This window comes from Bubalus kerabau, chromosome 3 (assembly GCF_029407905.1).
Source record: "Bubalus kerabau isolate K-KA32 ecotype Philippines breed swamp buffalo chromosome 3, PCC_UOA_SB_1v2, whole genome shotgun sequence".
NCBI lineage: Eukaryota > Metazoa > Chordata > Mammalia > Artiodactyla > Bovidae > Bubalus > Bubalus kerabau.
Window position 1 is genome coordinate 8080630 of NC_073626.1, and position 23410 is coordinate 8104039.

General features: G+C 42.5%; 1 protein-coding gene across 5 annotated transcripts in view; it reads left to right on the plus strand.

The window, feature by feature from the left end:
* The window catches only part of HIVEP1 (HIVEP zinc finger 1), a 137272-nt gene that overhangs the window by 83439 nt on the left and 30423 nt on the right, over nucleotides 1-23410 (plus strand). For all 5 annotated transcript variants that reach the window (XM_055570599.1, XM_055570595.1, XM_055570596.1 and 2 more), the window contains exon 4: nucleotides 16217-22155. In XM_055570599.1, coding sequence (XP_055426574.1) covers nucleotides 16217-22155 — 5939 coding nt within the window. The remainder of the gene's footprint in view (nucleotides 1-16216; nucleotides 22156-23410) is intronic.

Here is a 23410-nt window from a genome sequence, read left to right on the forward strand (position 1 = left end):
TAATAGCCAATTTAAGAACTGGCACATTGCTAATATGTACTATTGTATCAACCTATATACTAGTCTCCATTTCATCCCAATATTTGCTTGGTAGAAAGTCTTAACTTTGTGTCATCATCTGCATTTCCTCTTTGAAAAAATGTCTATTAACTTCTTTTGCCTCATTTTTTAATTAGGTTGTTGGGGGTTTTTTATTTGATGTTGAGTTATATGAGCTCATATATAGGTCATATGATGTCAAGTTATATGAGCTGTTTATATATGTTGGTTAGTCCCTCATAGGTCACATCATTTGCATGTATTTTCTCCCATTCAATAGGTTGTCTTTTCATTTTGCTGATGGTTTACTTTGCTGTGCAAAAGCTTTCAAGTTTAATTGGGTCCCATTTGCTTATTTTTACTTTTATTGCCTTTACTTTAGGAGATGGACCCCCCCCCCAAAAAAATACTGCTGTGATTTATGAAAAAACATATTTTGCTTCTTTTCTTCTAGGAGTTTTGTAGTATCCAGTCTTACATTTAGGTCTTTAATCCATTTGGAGTTTATTTTTGTGTATAGTATTAGGGAATGTTTTAATTTCACTTTTACATGTAGCTGTCAAGTTTTCTCAGCACCACTTATTGAAGAAATTTTTTTCCCCAGTGTATATTCTTGCCTCCTTTGTCAGAGATTAATTGTCAATGTATTTAATAAAATTACTCCAGCTTTCTTTTTTTTTTTTTAATTTTTTTTAACTTTTATTTTATTTTTTAACTTTACAATATTGTATTGGTTTTGCCATAATTACTCCAGCTTTCTTTCTTTCTCTTCAGTCAGGTATTTTTCTTATAATTTATCCATTTTGTCGGACATTTAAGTATATTGGCAAAAAGTCATTCATAGTATTCTTTCTCTCATTGCTGCTGGATCTGTAGTTGTGTCTCCATTTTCTCACTGTTCACTTATGCCTTTTCTCTCTGTGTTGATTAGTCTTGCCAAAGGTTTCTCTGTTCCACTCCTCTTTTACTGTAACTTCTGAGTTTCTTGATATCATCTTGTATAATACCTTCCTGTTTCATTACATTTTGCTCTGCGTTATCTTTTCTTCTTCTTTGGGCTTACTCTGTTATCCAGTTTCTTAAGTTGGTCAGTTCAGTTCAGTTCAGTTCAGTCACTCAGTCGTGTCAGACTCTTTGCAACCCCATGAATTGCAGCATGCCAGGCCTCCCTGTCCATCACCATCTCCTGGAGTTCACTCAAACTCACATCCATGAGATGCCATCCAGCCATCTCATCCTCTGTCGTCCCCTTCTCCTCCTGCCCCCAATCCCTCCCAGCATCACGGTCTTTTCCAATGAGTCAACCCTTCGCATGAGGTGGCCAAAGTACTGGAGTTTCAGCTCTAGCATCAGTCCTTCCAAAGAAATCCCAGGACTTATCTCCTTCAGAATGGACTGGTTGGATCTCCTTGCAGTCCAAGGGACTCTCAAGAGTCTTCTCCAATACCACAGTTCAAAAGCATCAATTCTTCGGTGCTCAGCTTTCTTCACAGTCCAACTCTCACATCCATAATGACTACTGGAAAAACCATAGCCTTGACTATACGAACCTTTGTTGGCAAAGTAATGTCTCTGCTTTTGAATATGCTATCTAGGTTGGTCATAACTTTCCCTCCAAGGAGTAAGTGTCTTTTAATTTCATGGCTGCAGTCACCATCTGCAGTGATTTTGGAGCCCCCAAAAATAAAGTCTGACACTGTTTGCACTGTTTCCCCATCTATTTCCCATGAAGTGATGGGACCAGATGCCATGATCTTCATTTTCTGAATATTGAGCTTTAAGCCAACTTTTTCACTCTCCTCTTTCTTAAGTTGGTAACTGGGCTTATTTTTAAGTCTTTATTCTTTTCTATTAAAATCACTGGAAGTTATTAATTTCCTTATAAACATTGCTTTGGTTATATTAAATGTGGTTTCACTTTTGCTACTTCCATTAATTTTTGTGCTGGTTTCTTCTTTGACTCCCTCAATAGAATTTGAATTTTTTTCCCTTAGGGATGGTTGTGGGTTTTATTTATTTTTTTTGTTAGTGATTTCTGACTTAATTGCACTGTTACATTAATTGCTTTTTGAAATCAGTTTGTATTTCTAAAATAATTTGCTCTCTATTTCTGAATACAGTGTAATCAAAAGTTTCAGGGAATGGTGTATAAAAATGCTCCTAGATTTTATATTAGAAATTTAAGAATTCAGCATTTTACAGAAAAATTAATCATTTTACAAAGATGGGAAAGCTGAAGTTGAAAGCTGTTCAATAACTGTATCCCAGGGACTGTAACATAGGATGAGGAATTTTCAAGTTTGTGTTATTCTGCTGTTATTCTGCATTGTAACTGGAAGAAAGCTGTGTTCTCGTGATAGTTGAATCTATAATAATTGTTCAGTCCCTCAGTTTTGTTCAACTCTTTGTGACCCCCTTGGAGTGTAGCACGCCAGGCTTCCCTGTCCTTCACCATCTTCCAGAGCTTGCTCAAACTAATGTCCATTGAGCTGGTGATGCCATCCAACCGTCTCATCCTCTGTTGTCCCTTTCTACTCCTGCTTTCTATCTTTCCCAGCATCAAGGTCTTTTCTAATGCATTGGCTCTTCACATCAGGTGGCCAAAGTATTGGAGCTTCAGTTTCAGCATCAGTCCTTCCAATGAATATTCAGGGCTGATCTCCTTTAGGATTGACTGACTTGATCTCCTTGCAGTTCAAGGGACTCTCAAGAGTCTTCTCCAACACCACAGTTCAAAAGCATCAATTCTTCGGTGCTCAGCCTTCTTTGTGTTCCAACTCTCATATCCAGGCGTGACTACTGGAAACACCATAGCTTTGACCATACGGACTTTTGTAGGCAAAGTAATTTCTCTGCTTTTTAATACACTGTCTAGATTTGTCATAGCTGTTTCCCTAAGGGGCAAGCATGTCTGTGCTATTCTACTGTTATTCTGTGTTGTAACTGGACTAGAGCTGTGTTCTAATAATAGCTGAATCTATAGTAGTTACTCCTGTTCTAAATTAATCCTTTGAGTGAAGAGATCACTTTTTCAAAAAAATATTGTAATGATTCAGAAAAAAGTAGGAGTCCAACAATGGGCATAGAAAAGGGTGGAGATTTTAGGTCAGCTTGCATTGAGATTTTTCATATTATTATGTCTCAAACAGAAAAATCCTAAAATCACCACCATAGTATCTATAGTTTCCTTTTAGTAGCTATCACTCTGAAATTATATACTCTAGTCACCAGAAAGTGTTTTGTTTTACCATGTATATGAGAATAAAGAGTCCTAAGCATATACGTCATTTATGGCTTAAGAAATATAGTAAGCAACTTATCCTGCTGTACTCAGACTTGCTCCAATGAGTCACTTGACAAGCAGAGTTTCTGTTAACATAGGCATAATGTACTGCCTGGGTTATCTGGGGAAGCTTGAGGGAAGTTAGGTTCCTATGTAAAACTAGACTGAGTAATTCAGAAGTGAACGTGACACTCTAGTGAGCAGACACCTAGATTGTGAACTCCGATTATCGGGTCAATACGAAAGCTAGCATTTGCTCACCTACTTTCCTCAATTTTTTGAAACTCCTTATAACATGAATAAGTTTTCAAGGACTGAAAAATAACTCCCATTCTTTTTTTCTTTTTTAAATACTGAATGTGATATTGAAAAAAAAAAAAAGAAATGAAGGTTGATTTCGAATAGTATTTTATGTTAATAAGGTTATACCTTTACAGCAGTGATAATTTTCTTCCTTAAGAATTTTGCTAAGTATACTTAAGGAAATATGAGAGCATGTTCCCATAATTAGGGGTGATGAAGTCCTTCCTAAGACTAAACTTTAGGTGGCATAATGGAAAAGTTGGACTGATTTTTCTTAAATTGAAATGAATAATGTTACTGCAAGATAAGATTAAAATGTTTTAAAACAGTCTGGGAGAAAATTTGTGCAATAAAACAAAACTTGGTTGGGTTCCTTACAATGTTATAAACCTGGAAAGGTATTAGCACTTTACAGAATGAAAGCTCACACTGATACAGCCAATGGGAAGGCTAGTGTAATATGTTAGTGAGATGTCTGAACTAGAGAATTTTTTTAAAGGAATGCAGTTTAATTATTTCAGTATTATAGTAATGCTAGCTAGTTTATAAATTAATTACCAGGAAATAATGTAATTAAATGAGCATTAGTGGATGTTTATTTTTAATTGAAATGTTTATAAATTCTACTTTCTTAATATTAAATGCTCAAAAAAGTTTATCATATTTTTCTTATAAAGTTGTTATTAATTCATTTTTTTCTTCAGCAATTTTTTTTATTAATGCATCACCCATTCTTTTTCACCCTGCTGCTGCTGCTGCTGCTAAGTCGCTTCAGTCTTGTCCGACTCTGCACGACCCCATAGACGGCAGCCCACCAGGCTCCCCCGTCCCTGGGATTCTCTAGGCAAGAACACTGGAGTGGGTTGCCATTTGCTTCTCCAATGCATGAAAGTGAAAAGTGAAAGTGAAGTCGCTCAGTCGTGTCCGATTCTTAGCGACCCCATGGACTCTGGCCCACCAGGCTCCTCCGTCCATGGGATTTTCCAGGCAAGAGTACTGGAGTGGGGTGCCATTGCCTTCTCCCTAGAAAGTGGAAAGAAAAGAAAAAGTCTGTACCATAAAGGAACCTATGAGCTTTAACCCAGCTCTTGTGCAAACTGTCATAAAATCTGAATTGGTGGAATCAAAATTCATGAGGTTTTATGTAGACTGGCAGCAGTGCCTAACAAATTTCCCTTGGGAAAACAGCTACAGCGTTTCTATTTTTTAGAAGAGAAAGTCATCTCTTTTTTCTTTTAATATTATCTTACTTGGAATTTCAGATTTAAATATGCAAGTCTCCTGAAGTGTTCTTTTATTTATTTATTTATTTTTAACTATTTTAGAATTTATTGAAAGAAAATCTATGTCAGAACAAAGCTAAGGGTCTTTGAAATGACCTAACCAACACAAGTAAACAAAACCAAACAAAACAAATTGCCAACATTAAGCAAATAAGGGCTTTCTTGATAGCTCAGCTGGTAAAGAGTCTGCCTGCAATGCAGGAGACCCTGGTTCAATTCCTGGGTGGGGAAGATCCCCTGGAAAAGGGAAAGGCTACCCACTCCAGTACTCTGGCCTGGAGAATACCATGGACTATATATAGTCCATGGGGTCGCAAAGAGTTGGACATGACTAAGTGACTTTCACTCACTAAAGCAAATAAAACTCTGCATGTCTGATTTTGAAGTGTTCTTTTAGTGTCATAGACAATGCTAATGGCTCATATTGCCAGAAAATTAGTATTATTTTAATTATTTGTGCCATGTATATGAATTTAAAGTATGATGTGTCAATCCTGCCAATATCTTGAGATTAAAAAATACTAAATCCCAAGAGATCATTGCTTCACAACTAGACTATGCCAATTTTATAAGAGATGATTTGCATAGTGATAAACAAACCATCTTTTAGTAAAATAAGTAAATATTCTGTTCATGGTGTTGAAATGCAAGAAACTAAAACTTTGCTTCCTGCAAATTATGAGAGGCAAAACTCTCAATATATTTCTTCACAGTGTTACTGATTACTCTCTATTGAGTAATCATTTATTAAATTGGAAGCTAAAATAGCTAACAAGATGTTACTTTTATAGGATTCATTGAAAGGCTTGCATTCTTTCACACTTTTATAGCCTTTCCATTGACTTCAAAATGTTAAGGATTATAAGGTACACAATGATCTCATGTACCATTTAGGAAGGGAAAATTGACAAAGGAGGACAGGGTGCTTTTATAAGTGATTAGAAGATGCACCAGGATTTCAGGGAGATTAAAATGTTCAAAACACATTTGTTTAAGGTTCTATGAAGTGTGTGTTTCTGTCCACTGCTTCGTTTTTTGATAAGAGAGATTTAAAACAGCTCAGATTATGTGATGTGGATGTGAGCTGCTTTGAAGACAGCATCCCCGAGGATGGTGGAAAACAAAGGAATGGGTCTCATTCTGTTGGTTCACTTGGGGATTCATTTAAGGATGATAAGGGGGGGGCACCCAGATTATGTTTAATTTACCATCTTCGCTTTGGGGATAATTGACCTCATGGATATGCCTCTTCAATATTACTTTTTTTATATGAGTCATGCTGTAGGGTGACTTAAAAGGATAATGTGTGCTGCTGTTGGTTGACTTATTTAAGCTTTTCCCCAGCCTTGCTTCTGTGACCTATGTGTGGGGCAAAAGAACGGGAAAAAAAGAGGCAGGCTCAGACGTTTGTTGGCACACGGGGACTTGTTCTTTTTCTCATGCTTACTCAGAGGAGAGAAGGCAATACCGGTGTCACATGGAAGTGAAGGATACAGTTCTGGGGAAGAAGGAGCAGAAAATAAATGCAAGGGGGAGGCAGAGTCAATTGGAAATAGGTGAACAGCTACGAGGAATTCTAGAAAATAAATTTTTTAAAAATTGGAAGCAAGCAATAGAGGACCATTTCACTGAAACAGAGCATTCTTCTACTCCTGTCTCACTATTCAGATGTGTTTTGTTGGGCTGTGCTATATGTACGAAGAATATCAATTTTTAAGGATGATGATTTAGAATTCTGCACCAACCACCAAGCTTGGGATATTGTAGTAGCTATTTCGTTCAAGAAGAGATTTGGAAAAAGAAAATGAGACTCTGTGGGTGAGTGAGAAAAAGCCGGAAGAGGACTGCGCAAAACTTAAACGAGAGCAAACGTAGATAGTACCGTATGCGCCTAGTTGGATGTCCAGTGAGTGAGGATGTGCTTTGGCAGATGGCGCTGGGAGTGCGGCTCTGCACCAGAATGCAGAGGCCCCTATGTGGGCTCCTTTCCGGAAGCCCACCACACAGCACCGAGTGACCCACTTGGTAACTGGTAACAGAACCCTTCCATGGCCACCTGTGTCTCTTCAGTGTGAAGACAGCTTCTAACAGCTGATGAGATCTCAGCCTGTTAAGCTCTTTGCCTCACCCCTGCCACACGGGATGAGCGCTCCAGTTCCCTTTTGCCCAAGATCATATACTGGCACCTCCTGCGGTTCCTGGTGCATATAGTAGGCATTGGGCAAATATTTATTTGGCTGTTCTGAGCACCCAGAGTGGCCTGTAATATTAAATCTGTTTTGTGACTTAATTGGTAGTGTTTCCTTATATTTAATATGAAACATTACTATATGAAAGTCAAGAATTTGTGAGGGAAGAAGAGCATGTCTGTGTCTTCAGTAGATGTACTGTTATTTTCTTTGCTAATTAGAGACCTGTTCAAGTTTGTGCCTTCTTGGGTTGATTGTATTTATAACTTCTTATATTCTGTATGTTATACAAGTATCCAAATATTTTAAGATAGAGTATAACCTTCTCTCATAAGTTTAAATAATTTTTACTGTTGTTGTATCCTTCCCTTTCTAATTTCTGAGAACATTTATTATTGATTAGGTTGATTTTTTATTTAATTAAAAATTTCAAACAGAATTGTTACTTATTCTGCTTTAAAAATTTTCAATTTGATATATCTCTGGTTTTACTTTTTATTTTTGCAATCAGAATTATTTCTCTGAAATTACATTGACTGCTTAAAAATTTTCCTTCTATATATAAAAAAGTTCCACAGTATTTATTTGCCTTTGTATGATTACTGACATAAATATTTTGAGTATTTATTTCATCTCTACCTGCTAGATTTTGATCTATATTTTAAGTTATTGCTAAATAAGCAGGTATTTGTTAGGTTCTTAATTTGCTAACTTCTTGCTTTGGGGTTGAACTACATGTTAGTTGTATGTGAATATATACATGTACGTGATGAATTTAAAAATATGGAACTCCAGTGACAGGTAAAGATTTGCCAGCTCTGTACTCCAATCCCATCATGTTTTAATTTTTTTAAACTTTATGAATTTTTAAATTTTATCCAAGATTTTGTAGTATATAAAATTTAGTATCTGTTTATTCTATTACATTTTCCTTTTCTGTTAAAATCTGTATTCTTTTTCTATTTCCTGCCTTTTTTCTGTATCATAGCCTGTTAATGGTGAATTCAGATTCCCTTCTTCACCCTATAATTATTTTTCTATTTCTCTTGAACAGTTTTCTAAAAATGTATTCCATTGCCTATTTGTTATACAATAAAAGTTAATGTTGTGTCCTGCATTGTTTAAACCCTTAAGTAAATGATTCTTGGTCTTACTTGGAGGAACTGACTTCAAATTCCACTTATATCCCATTCCTGCTTTTCTTTTCAGGGCTGAGGTCCTGTTCAGAATTGCTGCTCTGTTCTGATTGATTTGCAGTGTGTATCCCCATTAGGAACATTGTCAAGGCCTCTGAATCCATTTTTTGTTAGGAAGCTAAACTTATTCTTCACTGATACCACACGAACCACTCTGCTCTTCTCTCGATGTGCCTTTAATGAGGCTGGGTGGTGCCCCAGAGGTTGCTGCTGCGTTAGATACTGACTAAGCGTTCGCAGCTCTGCATTCATAGCATTAGTACCTTCCTCTCTTTTGAGTGTGTCCATTTACCCTGCTTTTGACTTACATGCTATTATTATCGTGTATTTGAGTCCACATATGTTCTTTACTATTTGTATACAGCTGCTACTCATCTTTCTTTTTACATGTATTAATCAACTTGGGACTTACTTTGTCTTACATCTCTAGCTTCCCGTGAGGGATAATTTTATTTTACATGAAGAATCATCGTTTTTCATTAATGCAGGTCTGTTGTGACAAATTATTTCAAGTTTCATTTATTAGAAAATGTCTATTTCTTTTTCATTCTTGAAATAACACGTTTAATCCAAGTACAGAAGCATAACATTCGAGTTTGGCAGTTTATTTCCTTGAGTCCATTGTTACTGTCGAGATGTCTGCTTGCGAGTCTAATGATTATTCGTCTGAAGGCAATCCTTTCGGGCCTTGTCTCGGACTCCTGCAATTTCACAGTGATGTGCGTAGGTGTGGCTTCTGTGTATTTATTCTGCTTGTGACTTATGGCATTCTAGAATCTGTAGACTCATGTGTTTCATGAGTTTGTGGAAACTTTTGGACCTTATTTTCTCAAATTTATTACTTCTGTCCAATTATTTTGAAATATGCCACATTTTCATATACTAAATACATTTATAGTCCTTCTACGGATTCTCAAGTTTAACCATTAATCTGATTTTGAGAAAATACTATTTAATCTCTGTCCATGTAGGTGTCTTTACATAATTCTTTTTCAGAATTTTATTATCTAATTTAGAATATTATTCTCCTAAGTGAGGAATAGACTCATGTCATATTTTTTTTTTATTCCCAATGTGGTTATTATTTATGGAATGGATAAAACACATTGTAGAAAATGTCACTACATTAGATAAACACATTAAAAAATCAACATGCCACATTTACCTAAATAATTTTGTAGAACAGCTGAAAAACCAAATTTCATCAAATTTAGACAGCTTATAGTGGAATAAATAAGTATGGTGAGGTATTAACTAACCCTAAGTTTCACAACGGGCAGCTTCTAGCTGGTTCATTGAAGCTGGATCTCGGCCACACAAGGATCATGTCATATTTTTTTAAAAAGCAAGTTTTAAACATTGTTTGAAATTGTATAAAGTTTATAAATTTGAAAAGAATTGATACCTTCAAAGTATTGATTATTTCCAGGAACATGTATGTTTCGTCATTTTGTAAACACCTTCATATCAGAAAACTTTTAAATTTTCTGTAGGTTTTGAATATTTTGTGCAAAATTATTTCTAGGCATTTTTCTATTTTTATTGCTGTTATACATAGAATTTTTTTTCATTATATTTTCTAACTGTTTTTGGTATGAGTGAAAGATACATGTATGTTTTGGGTAGACAGCTGACTTACTGAAACTCTTATTAGATGTAGTAGAGTTTCAGCTATTTCTCCTAGGTACTCTAGGAAACCTCTGTTATGTGCAAATAATGCTGTTTTCTTCCTTACCATCATTTGTATCTCATTTTTAAAAATTCTGTTATTGTATTGGCTAGATCTGGAGAAATGATTAAAAATCATAGTGATTATAACAAGAATCTTTTTGTTGACCCCACCTTTAGAGATTTCTCTAGTGTTTGATTTGAGTGTTGTCTATCATTGGCATGGTAAATATTCCTTATCGTGTTTTCCTAGTGCTCTGAAGATTTGTTTGGATTTTTCTAATTCCCCTATGACTTCCTCTTTAACCCCTACGCTATTTAGAAATATGTTATTCAATTTCCAAATATTTGGGGATTTTCCAGATGTCTGTCTGCTGTTGATTTCTCATTTAATTTTGTTGTGGTCAGAGAACATACAAACTTCTTTTCTGAGCGACAGACTATTTTTAAGTTTAAATAGTCACATGTGCCCAGTGGCTACCTGTGTTCATTTTCTATTGCTGTCTAATAAATTACAGCTCAATAAATACTTAATCCTATAGTTCCGTAGGTCAGAAGCCCCACATGGTCTCACCGGCTTCAGTCAAGGTGTCAGCAGAGCCCTGTTTCTTTCTGAAGTCTCTAGGAGAGAATCTGTTTCCTTGCCCACTCAGGTTATTGACAGAATGAAATCCCAGTGACCCCCACAGCTAGCAGCTTCATGTCTCATCCTCTTTATCTGAATGTGATACTTAACACTGTTGCTCACATCTTTTTCCTTCAGTTCAGTTCAGTTCAGTCGCTCAGTCGTGTCAGACTCTTTGCAACCCCATGAATCACAGCACACCAGGCCTCCCTGTCCATTACCAACTCCCGGAGTTCACTCAAACTCACGTCCATCGAGTCGGTGATGCCATCCAGCCATCTCATCCTCTGGCGTCCCCTTCTCCTCCTGCCCCCAATCCCTCCCAGCATCAGAGTCTTTTCCAATGAGTCAGCTCTTCGCATGAGGTGGCCAAAGTATTGGAGTTTCAGCTTTAGCATCATTCCTTCCAAAGAAATCCCAGGGCTGATCTCCTTCAAATGGACTGGTTGGATCTCCTTGCAGTCCAAGGGACTCTCAAGAGTCTTCTCCAACACCACAGTTCAAAAACATCAATTCTTCGGCACTCAGCTTTCTTTACAGTCCAACTCTCACATCCATACATGACCACTGGAAAAACCATAGCCTTGACTAGACAGACATTTGTAGGCAAAGTAATGTCTCTGCTTTTGAATATGCTATCTAGGTTGGTCATAACTTTCCTTCCAAGGAGTAAGTGTCTTTTAATTTCATGGCTGCAGTCACCATCTGCAGTGATTTTGGAGGCCAGAAAAATAAAGTCTGACACTGTTTCCACTGTTTGCCCATCTATTTCCCATGAAGTGATGGGACCAGATGCCATGATCTTAGTTTTCTGAATGTTGAGCTTTAAGCCAACTCTTTCACTCTCCTCTTTCACTCTCCTCTTTCACTTTCATCAAGAGGCTTTTTAGTTCCTCTTCACTTTCTGCCATAAGGGTGGTGTCATCTGCATACCTGAGGTTATTGATATTTCTTCTGGCAATCTTGATTCCAGCTTGTGCGTCTTCCAGCCCAGCGTTTCTCATGATGTACTTACTCTGCATATAAGTTACCGTGGCTTCCTGGGCCCTCCACTGTCCCATGTTTTGTATTTTGTCTTTTTTTTTTAGCATTCGCTGTCATTTTTGTCATTCTTGTCGTTTCTGCTGCTGCTGCTGCTAAGTCACTTCAGTCGTGTCCGACTCTGTGCGACCCCATAGACGGCAGCCCACCAGGCCCCACCATCCCTGGGATTCTCCAGGCAAGAACACTGTCGTTTCTAGCCCACCCTTAAATGCAGGGATTACCCAAACTTCTGATGGCAGACCTCTCTACCGTATATTCTCTCTGGCTTCTCATTTCTGTACTTTTATGAAAAATAGCACTCACTGCATACTCCCAGATCTGTGCCTCTAGCCCATACTCTCTCTAGGGAAAGAAAAGAATATGTGCATGTCTATTTAATACATCATCATTTTCATACTGTTGTATAATCTTTGTAATTACTTGAAATGGATGTCTAATATTATGTTAAGTGGCTCTGCCATTATTAGCCTTACCATTTCCCTGCTGAACATGTCTCGTCCTGGGTCTGCAGCTGTTATTTATAATTCTACATGTGGATATTGAGCTTGGGATTTGGTGGGATGGGAATTGAGTTGATTTCCACCCCAGCCACACGCCCCTCCCCCCCAAAACAAGCTTAGTCTTGGTCCTTCCAGAGAGACAGGGAGCCTCAGCAGAACCTTGGGCAAACCTTTCTCAGGCTTTCTTACTTTGAATCAGCTCAGGGGTCCACTGTCACTGCCTGAGTTCAGAGTAGCATTTTAACCCTTTCCTGAACTGCTGAAAGGTCTTCTAAATGGTGCCCCCTCCCTCTGATCTCTTGACTGTCTGACACCAGTGTGACCTCAGTTGTTAGAAAACAGGTGGTCCCCAGGTCCCCAGAACCAGGAGAGATCTGAAGTTGTTCACACTTAAGTGTATTTTTAGTCAATCAGAAAAAGAGACTCACCTTCAATCAAGGCAGGGTTTTGAATACACTTTTAGGGTGGAGTTCACCATACCTGACTCTATCCAACCGTGAGAATATCCTTTGTCATACTTTAGCTCCTATTTCCTTAACCTTATTCCTTGAACAAGGAGAATGGTAAAGGAGATCCAACAAAATCTTAGAAGCATGAACACAGCTCAGAAGAACACTGTTGGGATCATATTCTCCATTGAACGCTACCCACGGTGATTCCCCATGATCTCAGGTAATAGAAAAGCAGAGAGAGTGTGAAAAGAAGGACCAAAGAAATTATTAAAGAAATTATTACCTCAGAAACAGAAGCGTTTTTTAAGCTTCTTTAAACTTAGTAAGATAATAAATTTATTTAAAGCCACAGTGGGCTTCCCTGGTGGCTCAGACAGTAAAGAATCTGCCTGCAATGCAAGAGACTTGGGGTTCGATCCCTGGTTCAGGAAGACCCCCTGGAGAGGAAATAGCAACCCACTCCAGTATCTTTGCCTGGGAAATCCCATGGACAGAGGAGCCTGGCAGGCTGCAGTCCATGGGGTCACAAAGAGTTGGAGCAACTGAGCGATTAGCGCATGCGTGCGTGTGCGCGCGCGCGCACACACACACACACACACACACACACACACACTGTCACACATAATATGAGGCAATAAAATGAGATGACATGGGAAATATGGAACTTAGGGAACAAAACAATGTCAGTCCAAAACTAATAAAACTGAAACAGCAAGGAACTTAATGGCCTAAAAATCAAATTATTGATGTAAGGGGAAAAGCTTTAGATAATTCTAGAAAAAGCAAAGGAGAGAAACACAAAGATGGAAGCAATTTAAATCATCATAAGGGTGGTCCTGCACAAAGATAATTGATGTCAGTAATGTAAAAGAGCGCACCCCAAAGAAAAAAACTTGGCCAGAAAATGTATTTGAATAAATAACAAAACTTTTCTGAAATAAACTAAATGTATCTCCTTTAGAGGTTCATTGTGTTCCAGGAAAAAAAAAATTGAAAGTTGTACATGGTCAGTTCTGAGCTGACTACTAGTTTTGTTATTAGACTTTGAAAAGAAACGTTCTTGCAGGCAGGAAGGCAGAAAAAAGGCAAGTCACCTCAAGGAGGAGAAATGACTTGATACGCTGTCAGCAGGCTTCTCTGTACAGGCTTTTTTAAGGAAAGAAATGGTGTATTAGCACCAGGTATTAAAATTCAAAGAACAAAGAGTAAAACCACTATGCAAATAGAGTGTAAATGTTCTAAACATTCATCAGAGAGAGGTGAGTGGGTCTTCATTTAAAACTGAAAGGTGGTTCATAAAATCTGTTTAAAATGTGTCTTTTTTTCACATTTAGAAGAATAATCTCTATAAAGAAATAGGGATCTTAAGTCATTCCTTCCCCTTCATCTCAACTTCATTTTCTTAAAATACAAAGTTGAATTGTCTTTTTTTTTTTTTTTTTAAATATACATAGAATGTCCTCTTTAAAACTTCCTATGGTATTTCTTGGTAATTTGCCTGTGAGTTGAATTTTTGCATTTTTTTTCCCTTTGGAGTGTAAGCTATCGTTTAACTTTTTTTTTTTTGGACAAACAGCTTTACCTAAAAATAAAATCTTATTCCAGAAAGTATGCAAAATATAAAATAAACATGTTCACCCCAGTCAAGGCTCAGGTCACACTGGGTTGTGGATGGGCTTGGCGTGGGCAGGTTTTTTTTCAAATCTCTTTGTGTTTTTGCTCTGAGAGTCGCCTGAGTTGGTAACTGCCGCTCCTCCAAGGGGCTGCTCTGCTCTGTTTTTGCGTCTGTTTTAACAGCCTAGTGGCTGTCTTGTTTCAGCCCACCTCCAGCTTCTCGGGAAGTGAGTGGGGAAACTTCTCACCCGAGATGCTGATCATTTTTCATTTCACCCTCTTGCTTGTGTAGTTAACGAGAGGCATCAAGTACATCACTGACTTTACTGCATTTGTCCTGAAGAGGGAAAACCAGTGGGGAAATACCATTTTATAACTGAGTGGGTTGAAGAATCAAAAAGATTTGCTCAACGTCATTTTGTAGAGGTTATCAACAATACTGCTTCCCTGGTGGTTCAGATGGTAAAGCATCTGCCTGCAATGTGGGAGACATTGGTTCGATCTCTGGGTTGGGAACATCCCCTGGAGAAGGAAATGGCAACCCACTCCAGCACCCTTGCCTGGAAAATTCCATGGACGGAGGAACCTGGTAGGCTACAATCCACGGGGTTGCAAAGAGTTGGACACAACTGAGTGACTTCACTTCTATCAACAATACTGATACCTTTTTTTTTTTTTCTAGTTTTCTTTAGCTTAAGTATTTTCATCATGAGACCTTCCCTCCTTTTATTTGCCTCTCTGATTATAGTGGTTAAATGTATCTTTAGTGGATTAGTATGTTTTTTTTCCCCATTAAATTAAAACATGAGCGTACATGAACTGATGTCACAAGATGACTAGAAATTTTTATTTTATGTAAATTCTTCAGTTAATGCAAAGTAGTTATTTTGGTGTAGATTTGGGTCTAATATGAATTTCAAATAGGTGCATTGTAACAGCTATTTGAAAATAATGAGAAATTAACAGTATTTAGCTTCCCTATAAGTAAGTAATATAAGCTTGAATAATTTTTGTTGCTGTGCCCGAGGATCCAACAAATTGAAAGAAACTAAATTATGGCAAGCAATTATTGCTCAAAAATACAACAGTTGACAATAGTTGACAGCGATTATGGGTGGTTGATGCCATTTGAATGGTGATTTATTTCAACACAGGGAGAAAAGGAGGTGGTTTCATCTCTTCTCTCTTGTAATAAGCTCTATCTAGCTACCTACTCAGCTATCATTAACAGCAAAGAAATGTAGCCATTGAATATTTTTTGCAATTAAAATGGTGACTTTTTTTTTTTTTTTACTAAAGGCCATTACATCATTCTGAGTTTAAAATTTTGTTGTCGAAGAGTCACTAATAAGTGTATTATTTTACTTTCATATTTTTGTTTATGGATATAATTGCTATATTTGCAATTCATCACAGCTCTACTAGTGAATATCCCATGATCATCTGAGTTACGTTTGCTCTAAAAATCATTATATGGAATCGAACTGGGGTCTCTTACATTGCAGGCATATTTTTACCAGCTGAGCTATCCTTATGGGAAGCCCATAAGGATATCAGTATTGCCTATTTTGGAACAATGCTATTATTTTAGAAACTTGCTGAGAAGTTTGCTTTAAAAGATACTAAATGTGAAAAGACAAATACCCGGCATGAAAAAGTTGGATTTTCTTCTTCGTGGGGCAGCTCTCTCAGACTGTTGTTCTAGGGTCCTCAGCTGCAGGGGTGAAGGTGGAGGATAACTTTGTTTTGAAACAAAACACCCAGGACCTTGGTGAGACGGAGGTCAAGAGAAGAACACAGTGTTCTAGAAATGTATATAGTAAGGTCAACAGATTTTTGATGGCCAGCATATCACCAGAATGCTTGAATGCAGTTTTATCCAAAACGGGCTTTCCTTAAACTGCCTTCTTCAGTTGTCATAACACCCTCATGATTGTAATGTTAATTTAAAAAAAAAAAATCATAATTGGTGTTCGTACCACTTTACCAATTGGTTCTCTTTTTTCCTTTTTTTGAACAGAACTCTTAGAGGCCGGCATCAAAGGAACTTCCGAATCGCTTAAAGGTGTGAAACGGAAAAAGATTGTAGCAGAGAATCACCTGAAAAAAATACCAAAATCCCCTCTGAGAAATCCTCTTCAGGCCAAACACAGACAAAATACCGAAGAGTCCCCTTTCCCCCTGCTCGCGGGTGCAGCTGAGCCCCACAAGAAGCAGAGCCACAGCCCGGCAAAGGCCGGGGGGAGGCCGCTGACCAAACACAACGGAGAGACCCCAGGGCTGACCACCGGGGCCCCCAAGCCCGAAGCCCCCGTCTGCCCCCGCAAGCCCCCACTTCTGCTGCAGCCGTCGGAGCCGCGCCGATGGCGGTCGGAGGGCCCCGACCCCACCAAGGCCGGCATCCCCGAGGGAAAGAGTGACCCCGGGTCCCCACCCAGCAAGGGCAAAGCTGAGCGCCGTGAGGCTCCGGCCTCCGGCCACAGCTCCCCACCCTCCTCGTTTGCAAACACCGCCTTCGATGTCTTGCTGAAGGCCATGGAGCCAGAGCTGAGCACCCTGTCGCAGAAGGGCTCACCCTGTGCTGTGAAGATCGAAAACCTGAGACCAAATAAAACTGCACGCACCCCTGCTCACCTGCACGGCGGCCCGCGGGAGGCCCCTGACCCGCGCCCTCCGGACGCGGCTGCCCCCTCGGAGCAGCCGCCACCACCTCGGACCTCGTACCCCTCCGGGCCCGTGTCCGCCACTCAGAGGAGGGACCCAACGGCAGTCCCGGCCTCCTCTCCCGCGTATCACATACACGAACTCCCTGTGCCTAAACCCGGCCCACAAAGTCAGCAGCTTCCTGCGTGTTCGGGTTTCGCCCCATCCCTCGCGAGCCTGCAGGGCCAGGAGAACGCCCAGCTTGAACACGTCTACACCGCCGTGGCCACGTCACCCCCTGGCCGCACTCAGGTCACCCCTTCCAACCAGCAAGTGGACGCTGCTGCCTCGGTGCCGGTGAGCCCCACGCCTTCCACACAGTCACCCCCCATGCCCATCTACAACTCGAGCCCTGTCGCCGCTGTGGTTAACCACAGCGTGGAGCAAATGTGCAGTCTTCTCCTGAAAGATCAGAAGCCAAAAAAGCAAGGAAAATACATCTGTGAGTATTGCAACCGAGCCTGTGCAAAGCCCAGCGTGCTTCTAAAGCACATCCGCTCCCACACTGGGGAGCGCCCCTACCCCTGCGTGACCTGCGGGTTTTCATTTAAGACTAAAAGCAACCTGTACAAGCACAAAAAGTCCCACGCACACACTATCAAACTGGGCCTCGTCCTGCAGCCAGATGCTGGCGGCTTGTTCGTGTCACACGAGTCCCCCAAAGCACTTAGCCTCCATTCGGATGTGGAAGACAGCGGAGACAGTGAAGAGGACGCCGCTGGCGATGAAAGGCCGAACGACCCGGGCTCCGTGGACCTGCAGCCGGCGCAGATGATAAGAATGCTGTCCAGCTCGGAAGCTTTACCAAAATCAGGTTCCATTCCAAGCAATCCTGAGCGCGTGGTCGGTGACTTTGCACTGCAGGATGGGTCTTCAGAATCACAGGCTGTGGCAGAGTTACCAAAGGTTGTGGTCCACCCCATCAGCGTGTCCCCTTTAAGAGTTGACAGCCCAAAGGTTACGGATTCCAAGCCTGAGCTCCCTGGTACACAGAAGGACCTTCAGGGAACACGGGTCCTGTCCCACCCGGCCTGGGCGTCCTCCCTGGAGGCAGATGAGAAGACCCATCAGAAAGGCGACCCAAGTCAGCCCGACGGAAAGCCAGAGTCCCCTGTGGGCGCAGCGCATGCCCAGCTGCAGAGGCAGCAGGCCACCGATTACTGCCAAGAGCAGCAAGGAAAACTGCTGAGTCCTCGCAGCCTGGGAAGTACGGATTCGGGGTACTTTTCCCGATCTGAAAGCGCCGACCAAACCGTGAGTCCACCCACCCCCTTTGCCAGGACGCTACCCACCCCAGAGCAGGACTCTGCAAAGAACAGCGGGCCCTCAACCCCTCGGGTCAGCACACCAGCAGCCTCTGCTGTTCCAGCAGGTGAAAAAGCACCCCTCCTCCCAGGTCAGATGCGCCCCCCGCTGGCTACGAAAACGCTCGAGGAGCGGATCTCGAAGCTCATCTCCGACAACGAAGCCCTGGTGGATGACAAGCAGCTGGACAGCGTGAAGCCCCGGAGGACCTCCCTCTCCCGCCGGGGAAGCATCGATTCCCCCAAGTCATACATCTTTAAGGACTCTTTCCAGTTTGACTTGAAACCAATGGGACGGAGAACAAGTTCAAGCTCTGATATACCAAAGTCCCCTTTCACCCCCACAGAGAAATCAAAGCAAGTGTTTCTTCTATCTGTACCTTCCCTCGACTGCCTGCCCATCACCAGGAGTAATTCCATGCCCACCACTGGGTACTCCGCAGTACCTGCCAGCATCATCCCTGCCCCGCATCCACTGAGAGGAAGTCAGTCTTTTGATGACAAAATCGGCGCTTTCTATGATGATGTCTTTGTACCAGGACCTAACCCTTCTATGGCCCAGAGTGGACATCCCCGCACCCTGGTGAGACAAGCAGCGGTGGAAGACTCCTCAGCAAGCGAAAACCATGTTCTCGGGGCCGGACAGCCCTGGGAAGAGAGCCATCCCGGAGGCAGCCCCGCCGGGGAGACCGCAGCCCTGAGGAGCAAGCCCCCGGCCCCAGGCTCACACTTGGAAAAGAAGAAGTCTCACCAAGGGCGAGGGACCATGTTTGAGTGTGAGACCTGTAGAAACAGGTATCGGAAACTGGAAAATTTTGAAAACCATAAGAAATTTTACTGTTCAGAGTTGCATGGACCAAAAACCAAGGTCGCTGTGCGGGACCCCGAGCACGGCCCAGTGCCCAGCGGGGCACAGCACTACAGGGTCGCCGGTGCCACCGGGGTCTGGGAACAGACGACCCAGATGCGGAAAAGGCGGAAAATGAAAAGCGTCGGAGATGACGACGAACTTCAACAGAACGAGAGTGGAGCACCTCTGAAAAGCTCCGAGGGCTCCCAGTCTCAGAGCGTGCTGGGCCCGGCTCCCAGCCTGTCTCAGCAGAACCTTGCCGTACCCAGCGAGCTGCAGCCTCGAAACCTTCAGCGGCAGATCACACAGATTCAGCTCGGGACCAGAGGCCCCGACCAGCCCCGGGACCCAAAGCCATCGTCTGTCCTGGAAGAGCCGATGAATTCGGCTGCCCAGGACAGGGTGGAGCCCAAGAGACACGGGGCCGGCATCTCGGTCATCCAGCACACAAACTCGCTCAGCAGGCCCGGGGCCTTTGACAAGCTGGATGCTGGCGAAGGCGCGTCCCCCGTGCCTTTCCAGGAGCTGAGAACGGGCAAGCCGGGGTCTCTGAGCGTCAGAGGAATTTCCCAAGAGGAAGGCCGCCCTTCCCGGCACACGTCTCAGCCCACGCTGTCCGATGCTCCAAGAGGGGAACTTCAGGACGGTTCCAGAAAGATCTCAGGTGAGCGGCATGTGCTCGGACAGCCCTCCAGACTCGTTCGGCAGCACAGCATCCAAGTCCCAGAAATCCTGGTCACTGAAGAGCCAGATCGGGACCTGGAAGGCCAAGGCCACGATGCGGAGAAATCGGAGAAGTTCAGTTGGCCTCAGCGGAGTGAAACCTTGTCCAAGCTGCCGACGGAGAAACTGCCGCCCAAGAAGAAGAGGCTGCGCTTGGCCGAGATGGAGCATTCTTCCGCCGAGTCGAGTTTCGACTCCACACTCTCCCGGAGTCTCAGCAGGGACAGTAGTTTATCGCACACTTCGAGTTTCTCTGCCTCTTTAGACGTGGAGGACGTTTCTAAGACCGAGGCCTCCCCCAAAACCGACTTTCTGCACAAAGCGGACTTCCTCCTGATTCCCGCTGGCTCTAACACACTGAGTGTTCCGGGGGGTCACCGGGAGATGCGGCGGGCTGCGTCGGAACAGATTCACTGCCTGCAGACGTCCATGGAGGTGTCCGATTTCAGAAGCAAATCATTCGACTGTGGAAGCATCGCCCCATCTCAGAAGGCGCCACCGGCTGAATCGTATCCTCCGACATCCCCTTCCGGCGTGGGGGTCGCCGTGCACGTGCCCCTCTTGGAAAGACGGAGGGGCCCACTGATACGGCAGATTTCTTTAAACTTCACTCCGGAGAATCAGCTGGCTCCCGGGAACCCATTATCTTTCCAGACCATTGCCCCTCCCTCTGTGAACACAGTGCCATTTCAGGGGCCTCAGCTCACTCACACAGTTTCAGCCGAGTTTCCTGCAAGTACTTTGCACGCCCAAACTCCAATGAAGGATGTGCGAGCAGAAATGGCAAGTTCCCACTCTCCAAACCTTTTTCCTGTTCAACAGCTTCTAGGTATACACTTGTTGAATCAAATCCCTGTGCCCCTTAGCCACCCAGACACACACATGTCCCTGCAGGTGTCTTCTATGCAGAGTGTCAAACCAGATGCAAGCCCCGGTGGCTGTGTACCTTCTAAAAGTGAGGATTGCTTTGCTCCCAAGTACCAGCTCCAGTGTCTGGCGGTCTCCTCGAGCCAGCCTTGTGCTTCTAATCCTGTGCAACCTCTGCCAAAGCAAGGTCTTTCAGATGCAGCCGGGGCCACCCCTCGTGCAACCTCACTGACCTTACCAGCCAAATTAGCAGAAGCCACATCTAACTCGTGTCCTCCACCACCCCTGAAGGTTGGGGCTCTCGGCGGTCAGGTGCCAAAGGTGCCCACGTCCTTGACGCTGCCCGCACACCTGCAGACTCAGGTCCCCACGCACTGTTTCGCTGCGGTCACACCTCTGCCACAAATCCTAGTGACCCAGGATCTTTCCAGTCAGCCGATTTGCCAGGCTAATCGTAGTACGGGGCCAGTCAGCGAAGAACAAAATTCCATACCAAAACCGGAAAACGATCCCCGGAATGCTTTGCCAAACCCAGAGGGAGAGCTCGTCGGCCAACCTGTCTTGTCAGAGATGGGCCAAAACCCATCTCCGTCAGAATCCTCGCCCACAACACCGAAGATGTCTGTCGGAAGACTTTCCCCACAGCAAGAATCTTCAGCTTCCAGTAAAAGGATGCTCTCCCCAGCAAATAGTTTAGACATCGCCATGGAAAAGCACCAGAAGCGAGCCAAGGATGAAAACGGAGCTGTCTGTGCAACAGATACGAGACCACTGGAAGCAGTGGGCTCAAGGGCTCCTGACGGTAGCAAACAGAAGAAGCCCGTGCTGGTAAGGCAGGCGTGCACCACGGAGCCCCTTGAGGCTGTGACAGTGGAGCAGGATGTTTTTCCTCACCCCGAAGGCGGCACCGAGGCTCTTCACTTGACTGTTGTGTCACCAGCCGATAACGTGTCATCAGGACACTGCAAGCCTGTGGCTGGAGAACCCATGAAAGAAGTGCAGGAATTTGAAAGCATCCCGTCAGCCGCGTTGCTAACGCCGACAGTTCGAAACCCAGCTGCGCCTGCAGAGAAAACTCACATTTCTCCTTTGGAATCCATAGACAACCACCAAGAAAGGAAGTCTCCAGGGATTGAAAATCCAGGCGACAAAGCGAACGTCCAGGAACAGAGTCAGCCTGCGGCCACGACTCCGTCCGCGTGTGAGCCTGGCGACACACAGCTGTCCCTGTCCTTCCCCAGCCTGAAGACAGCCACCAGCTTCACGTGGTGCTACCTGCTGAGACAGAAGGCCCTGCACCTGCCGCAGAAGGACCAGAAAACTTCGGCCTACACAGACTGGACCGTGAGTGCCAGTGATCCAAACCCACTCGGCCTGCCAACCAAAGTGGCTCTTTCTCTCCTGAACTCCAAGCAGAAGACCGGAAAATCTCTGTACTGTCAAGCAATAACCACCCATTTCAAGTCAGACTTACTGGTCTATTCAAGCAAGTGGAAAAGCAACTTAAGCAAGGTACTTGAAATATCGTTTATCTTCAGAAAGAGTCTGTGCAAGTTAGTTTCCACCTGTCTGGATGCCTGCAAACATTTCAGTTGGAGATTGTATTTTAATTTTGAATGACAAACTGTGCTAAGTGTAGAGTTATTTGAAAGAAAGTGATAAGTTTACCTAGGGAGCTATATTGATGAAGATTACCCAGAGTCCCTTCAGTGATTCTGTCTTCCAAGCATTTTGAAAATGATAACCTGCCTTGAGCACTTTTTTTCTATTGGTGGAAATTTAAGTCCTAATGGTACATATAATTGTATTTTTTACTTTCATCTTTTTCTTATACTAAGGATTTGTTCTTCTTGTTAGGTGACAGAAGACTACATTTATGCTTTGTCCCTGCTAATGAAGGGGAACAGAGGTGTGAATATTGGAGATTGTTCTGTTTCATTTTGAAATAGAAGCAGAGAGCCATTCATCCTTGCTTTATGCAAATCTGGCCACCCTCCGCTGACCATGCTAATCCCATATCTCGTTCTGTGTAGCTATAAGAATCATCTTACTACTAGAGAAAAGATTCACAAAATAACTGTACACTTGATAATTAAGTTAATTTGGTCAAGATTTGTACAGAAAAGTCATAAAAGTATTAAGTTTGGGTTATTTGTGAAATAAATCTTATTAGAGTTGTTGGCTTTATAAAATGAGGAAATCATTTAAATGATTAAGAATAAATACATAAATAAGGGTATTAGGTTGGACTCTGGACATTCAGAATTGTAGATTAAGTTCTTGATCTGTACAGGTTATACAGGTTCATAAATATTTATCAATAAGATAATAATCACAGTACCAGTATTAGAAGTATATACAACTTTAAAAGAAGGAAGTCTCTAACACTACCAGGTAACTCAAGGAATATAAGGAAGATATTCCAAGAGTGGTGATACTTTGGCTGAATCTTTAAGGAAGAAAAAAAAGTAGAGATTTTTTTTTTTTCAAGCAAACAGAAATGAGAAATTTTAATAGTCTGCCAAATGATGTGGAAGTGAAAAAGAACGTGGTTCATTTCTAGAACCCCGAGGAGTCCAGCATGGCTACCAGGTGTTGGAAGCTTGAGACACTGACCTAGTTTGAAGTTGGAAATGTAAATAAAGACCAAAGGAATGCACATGGTGGTCGAGAGCCTTTGATACTTTCTCAGTGGAGGAGGGTCCATCTAGACCACTCAGAATTTAATTTTCAGATGCTTAGCCTCTATGTCTACTAAATCAGATGG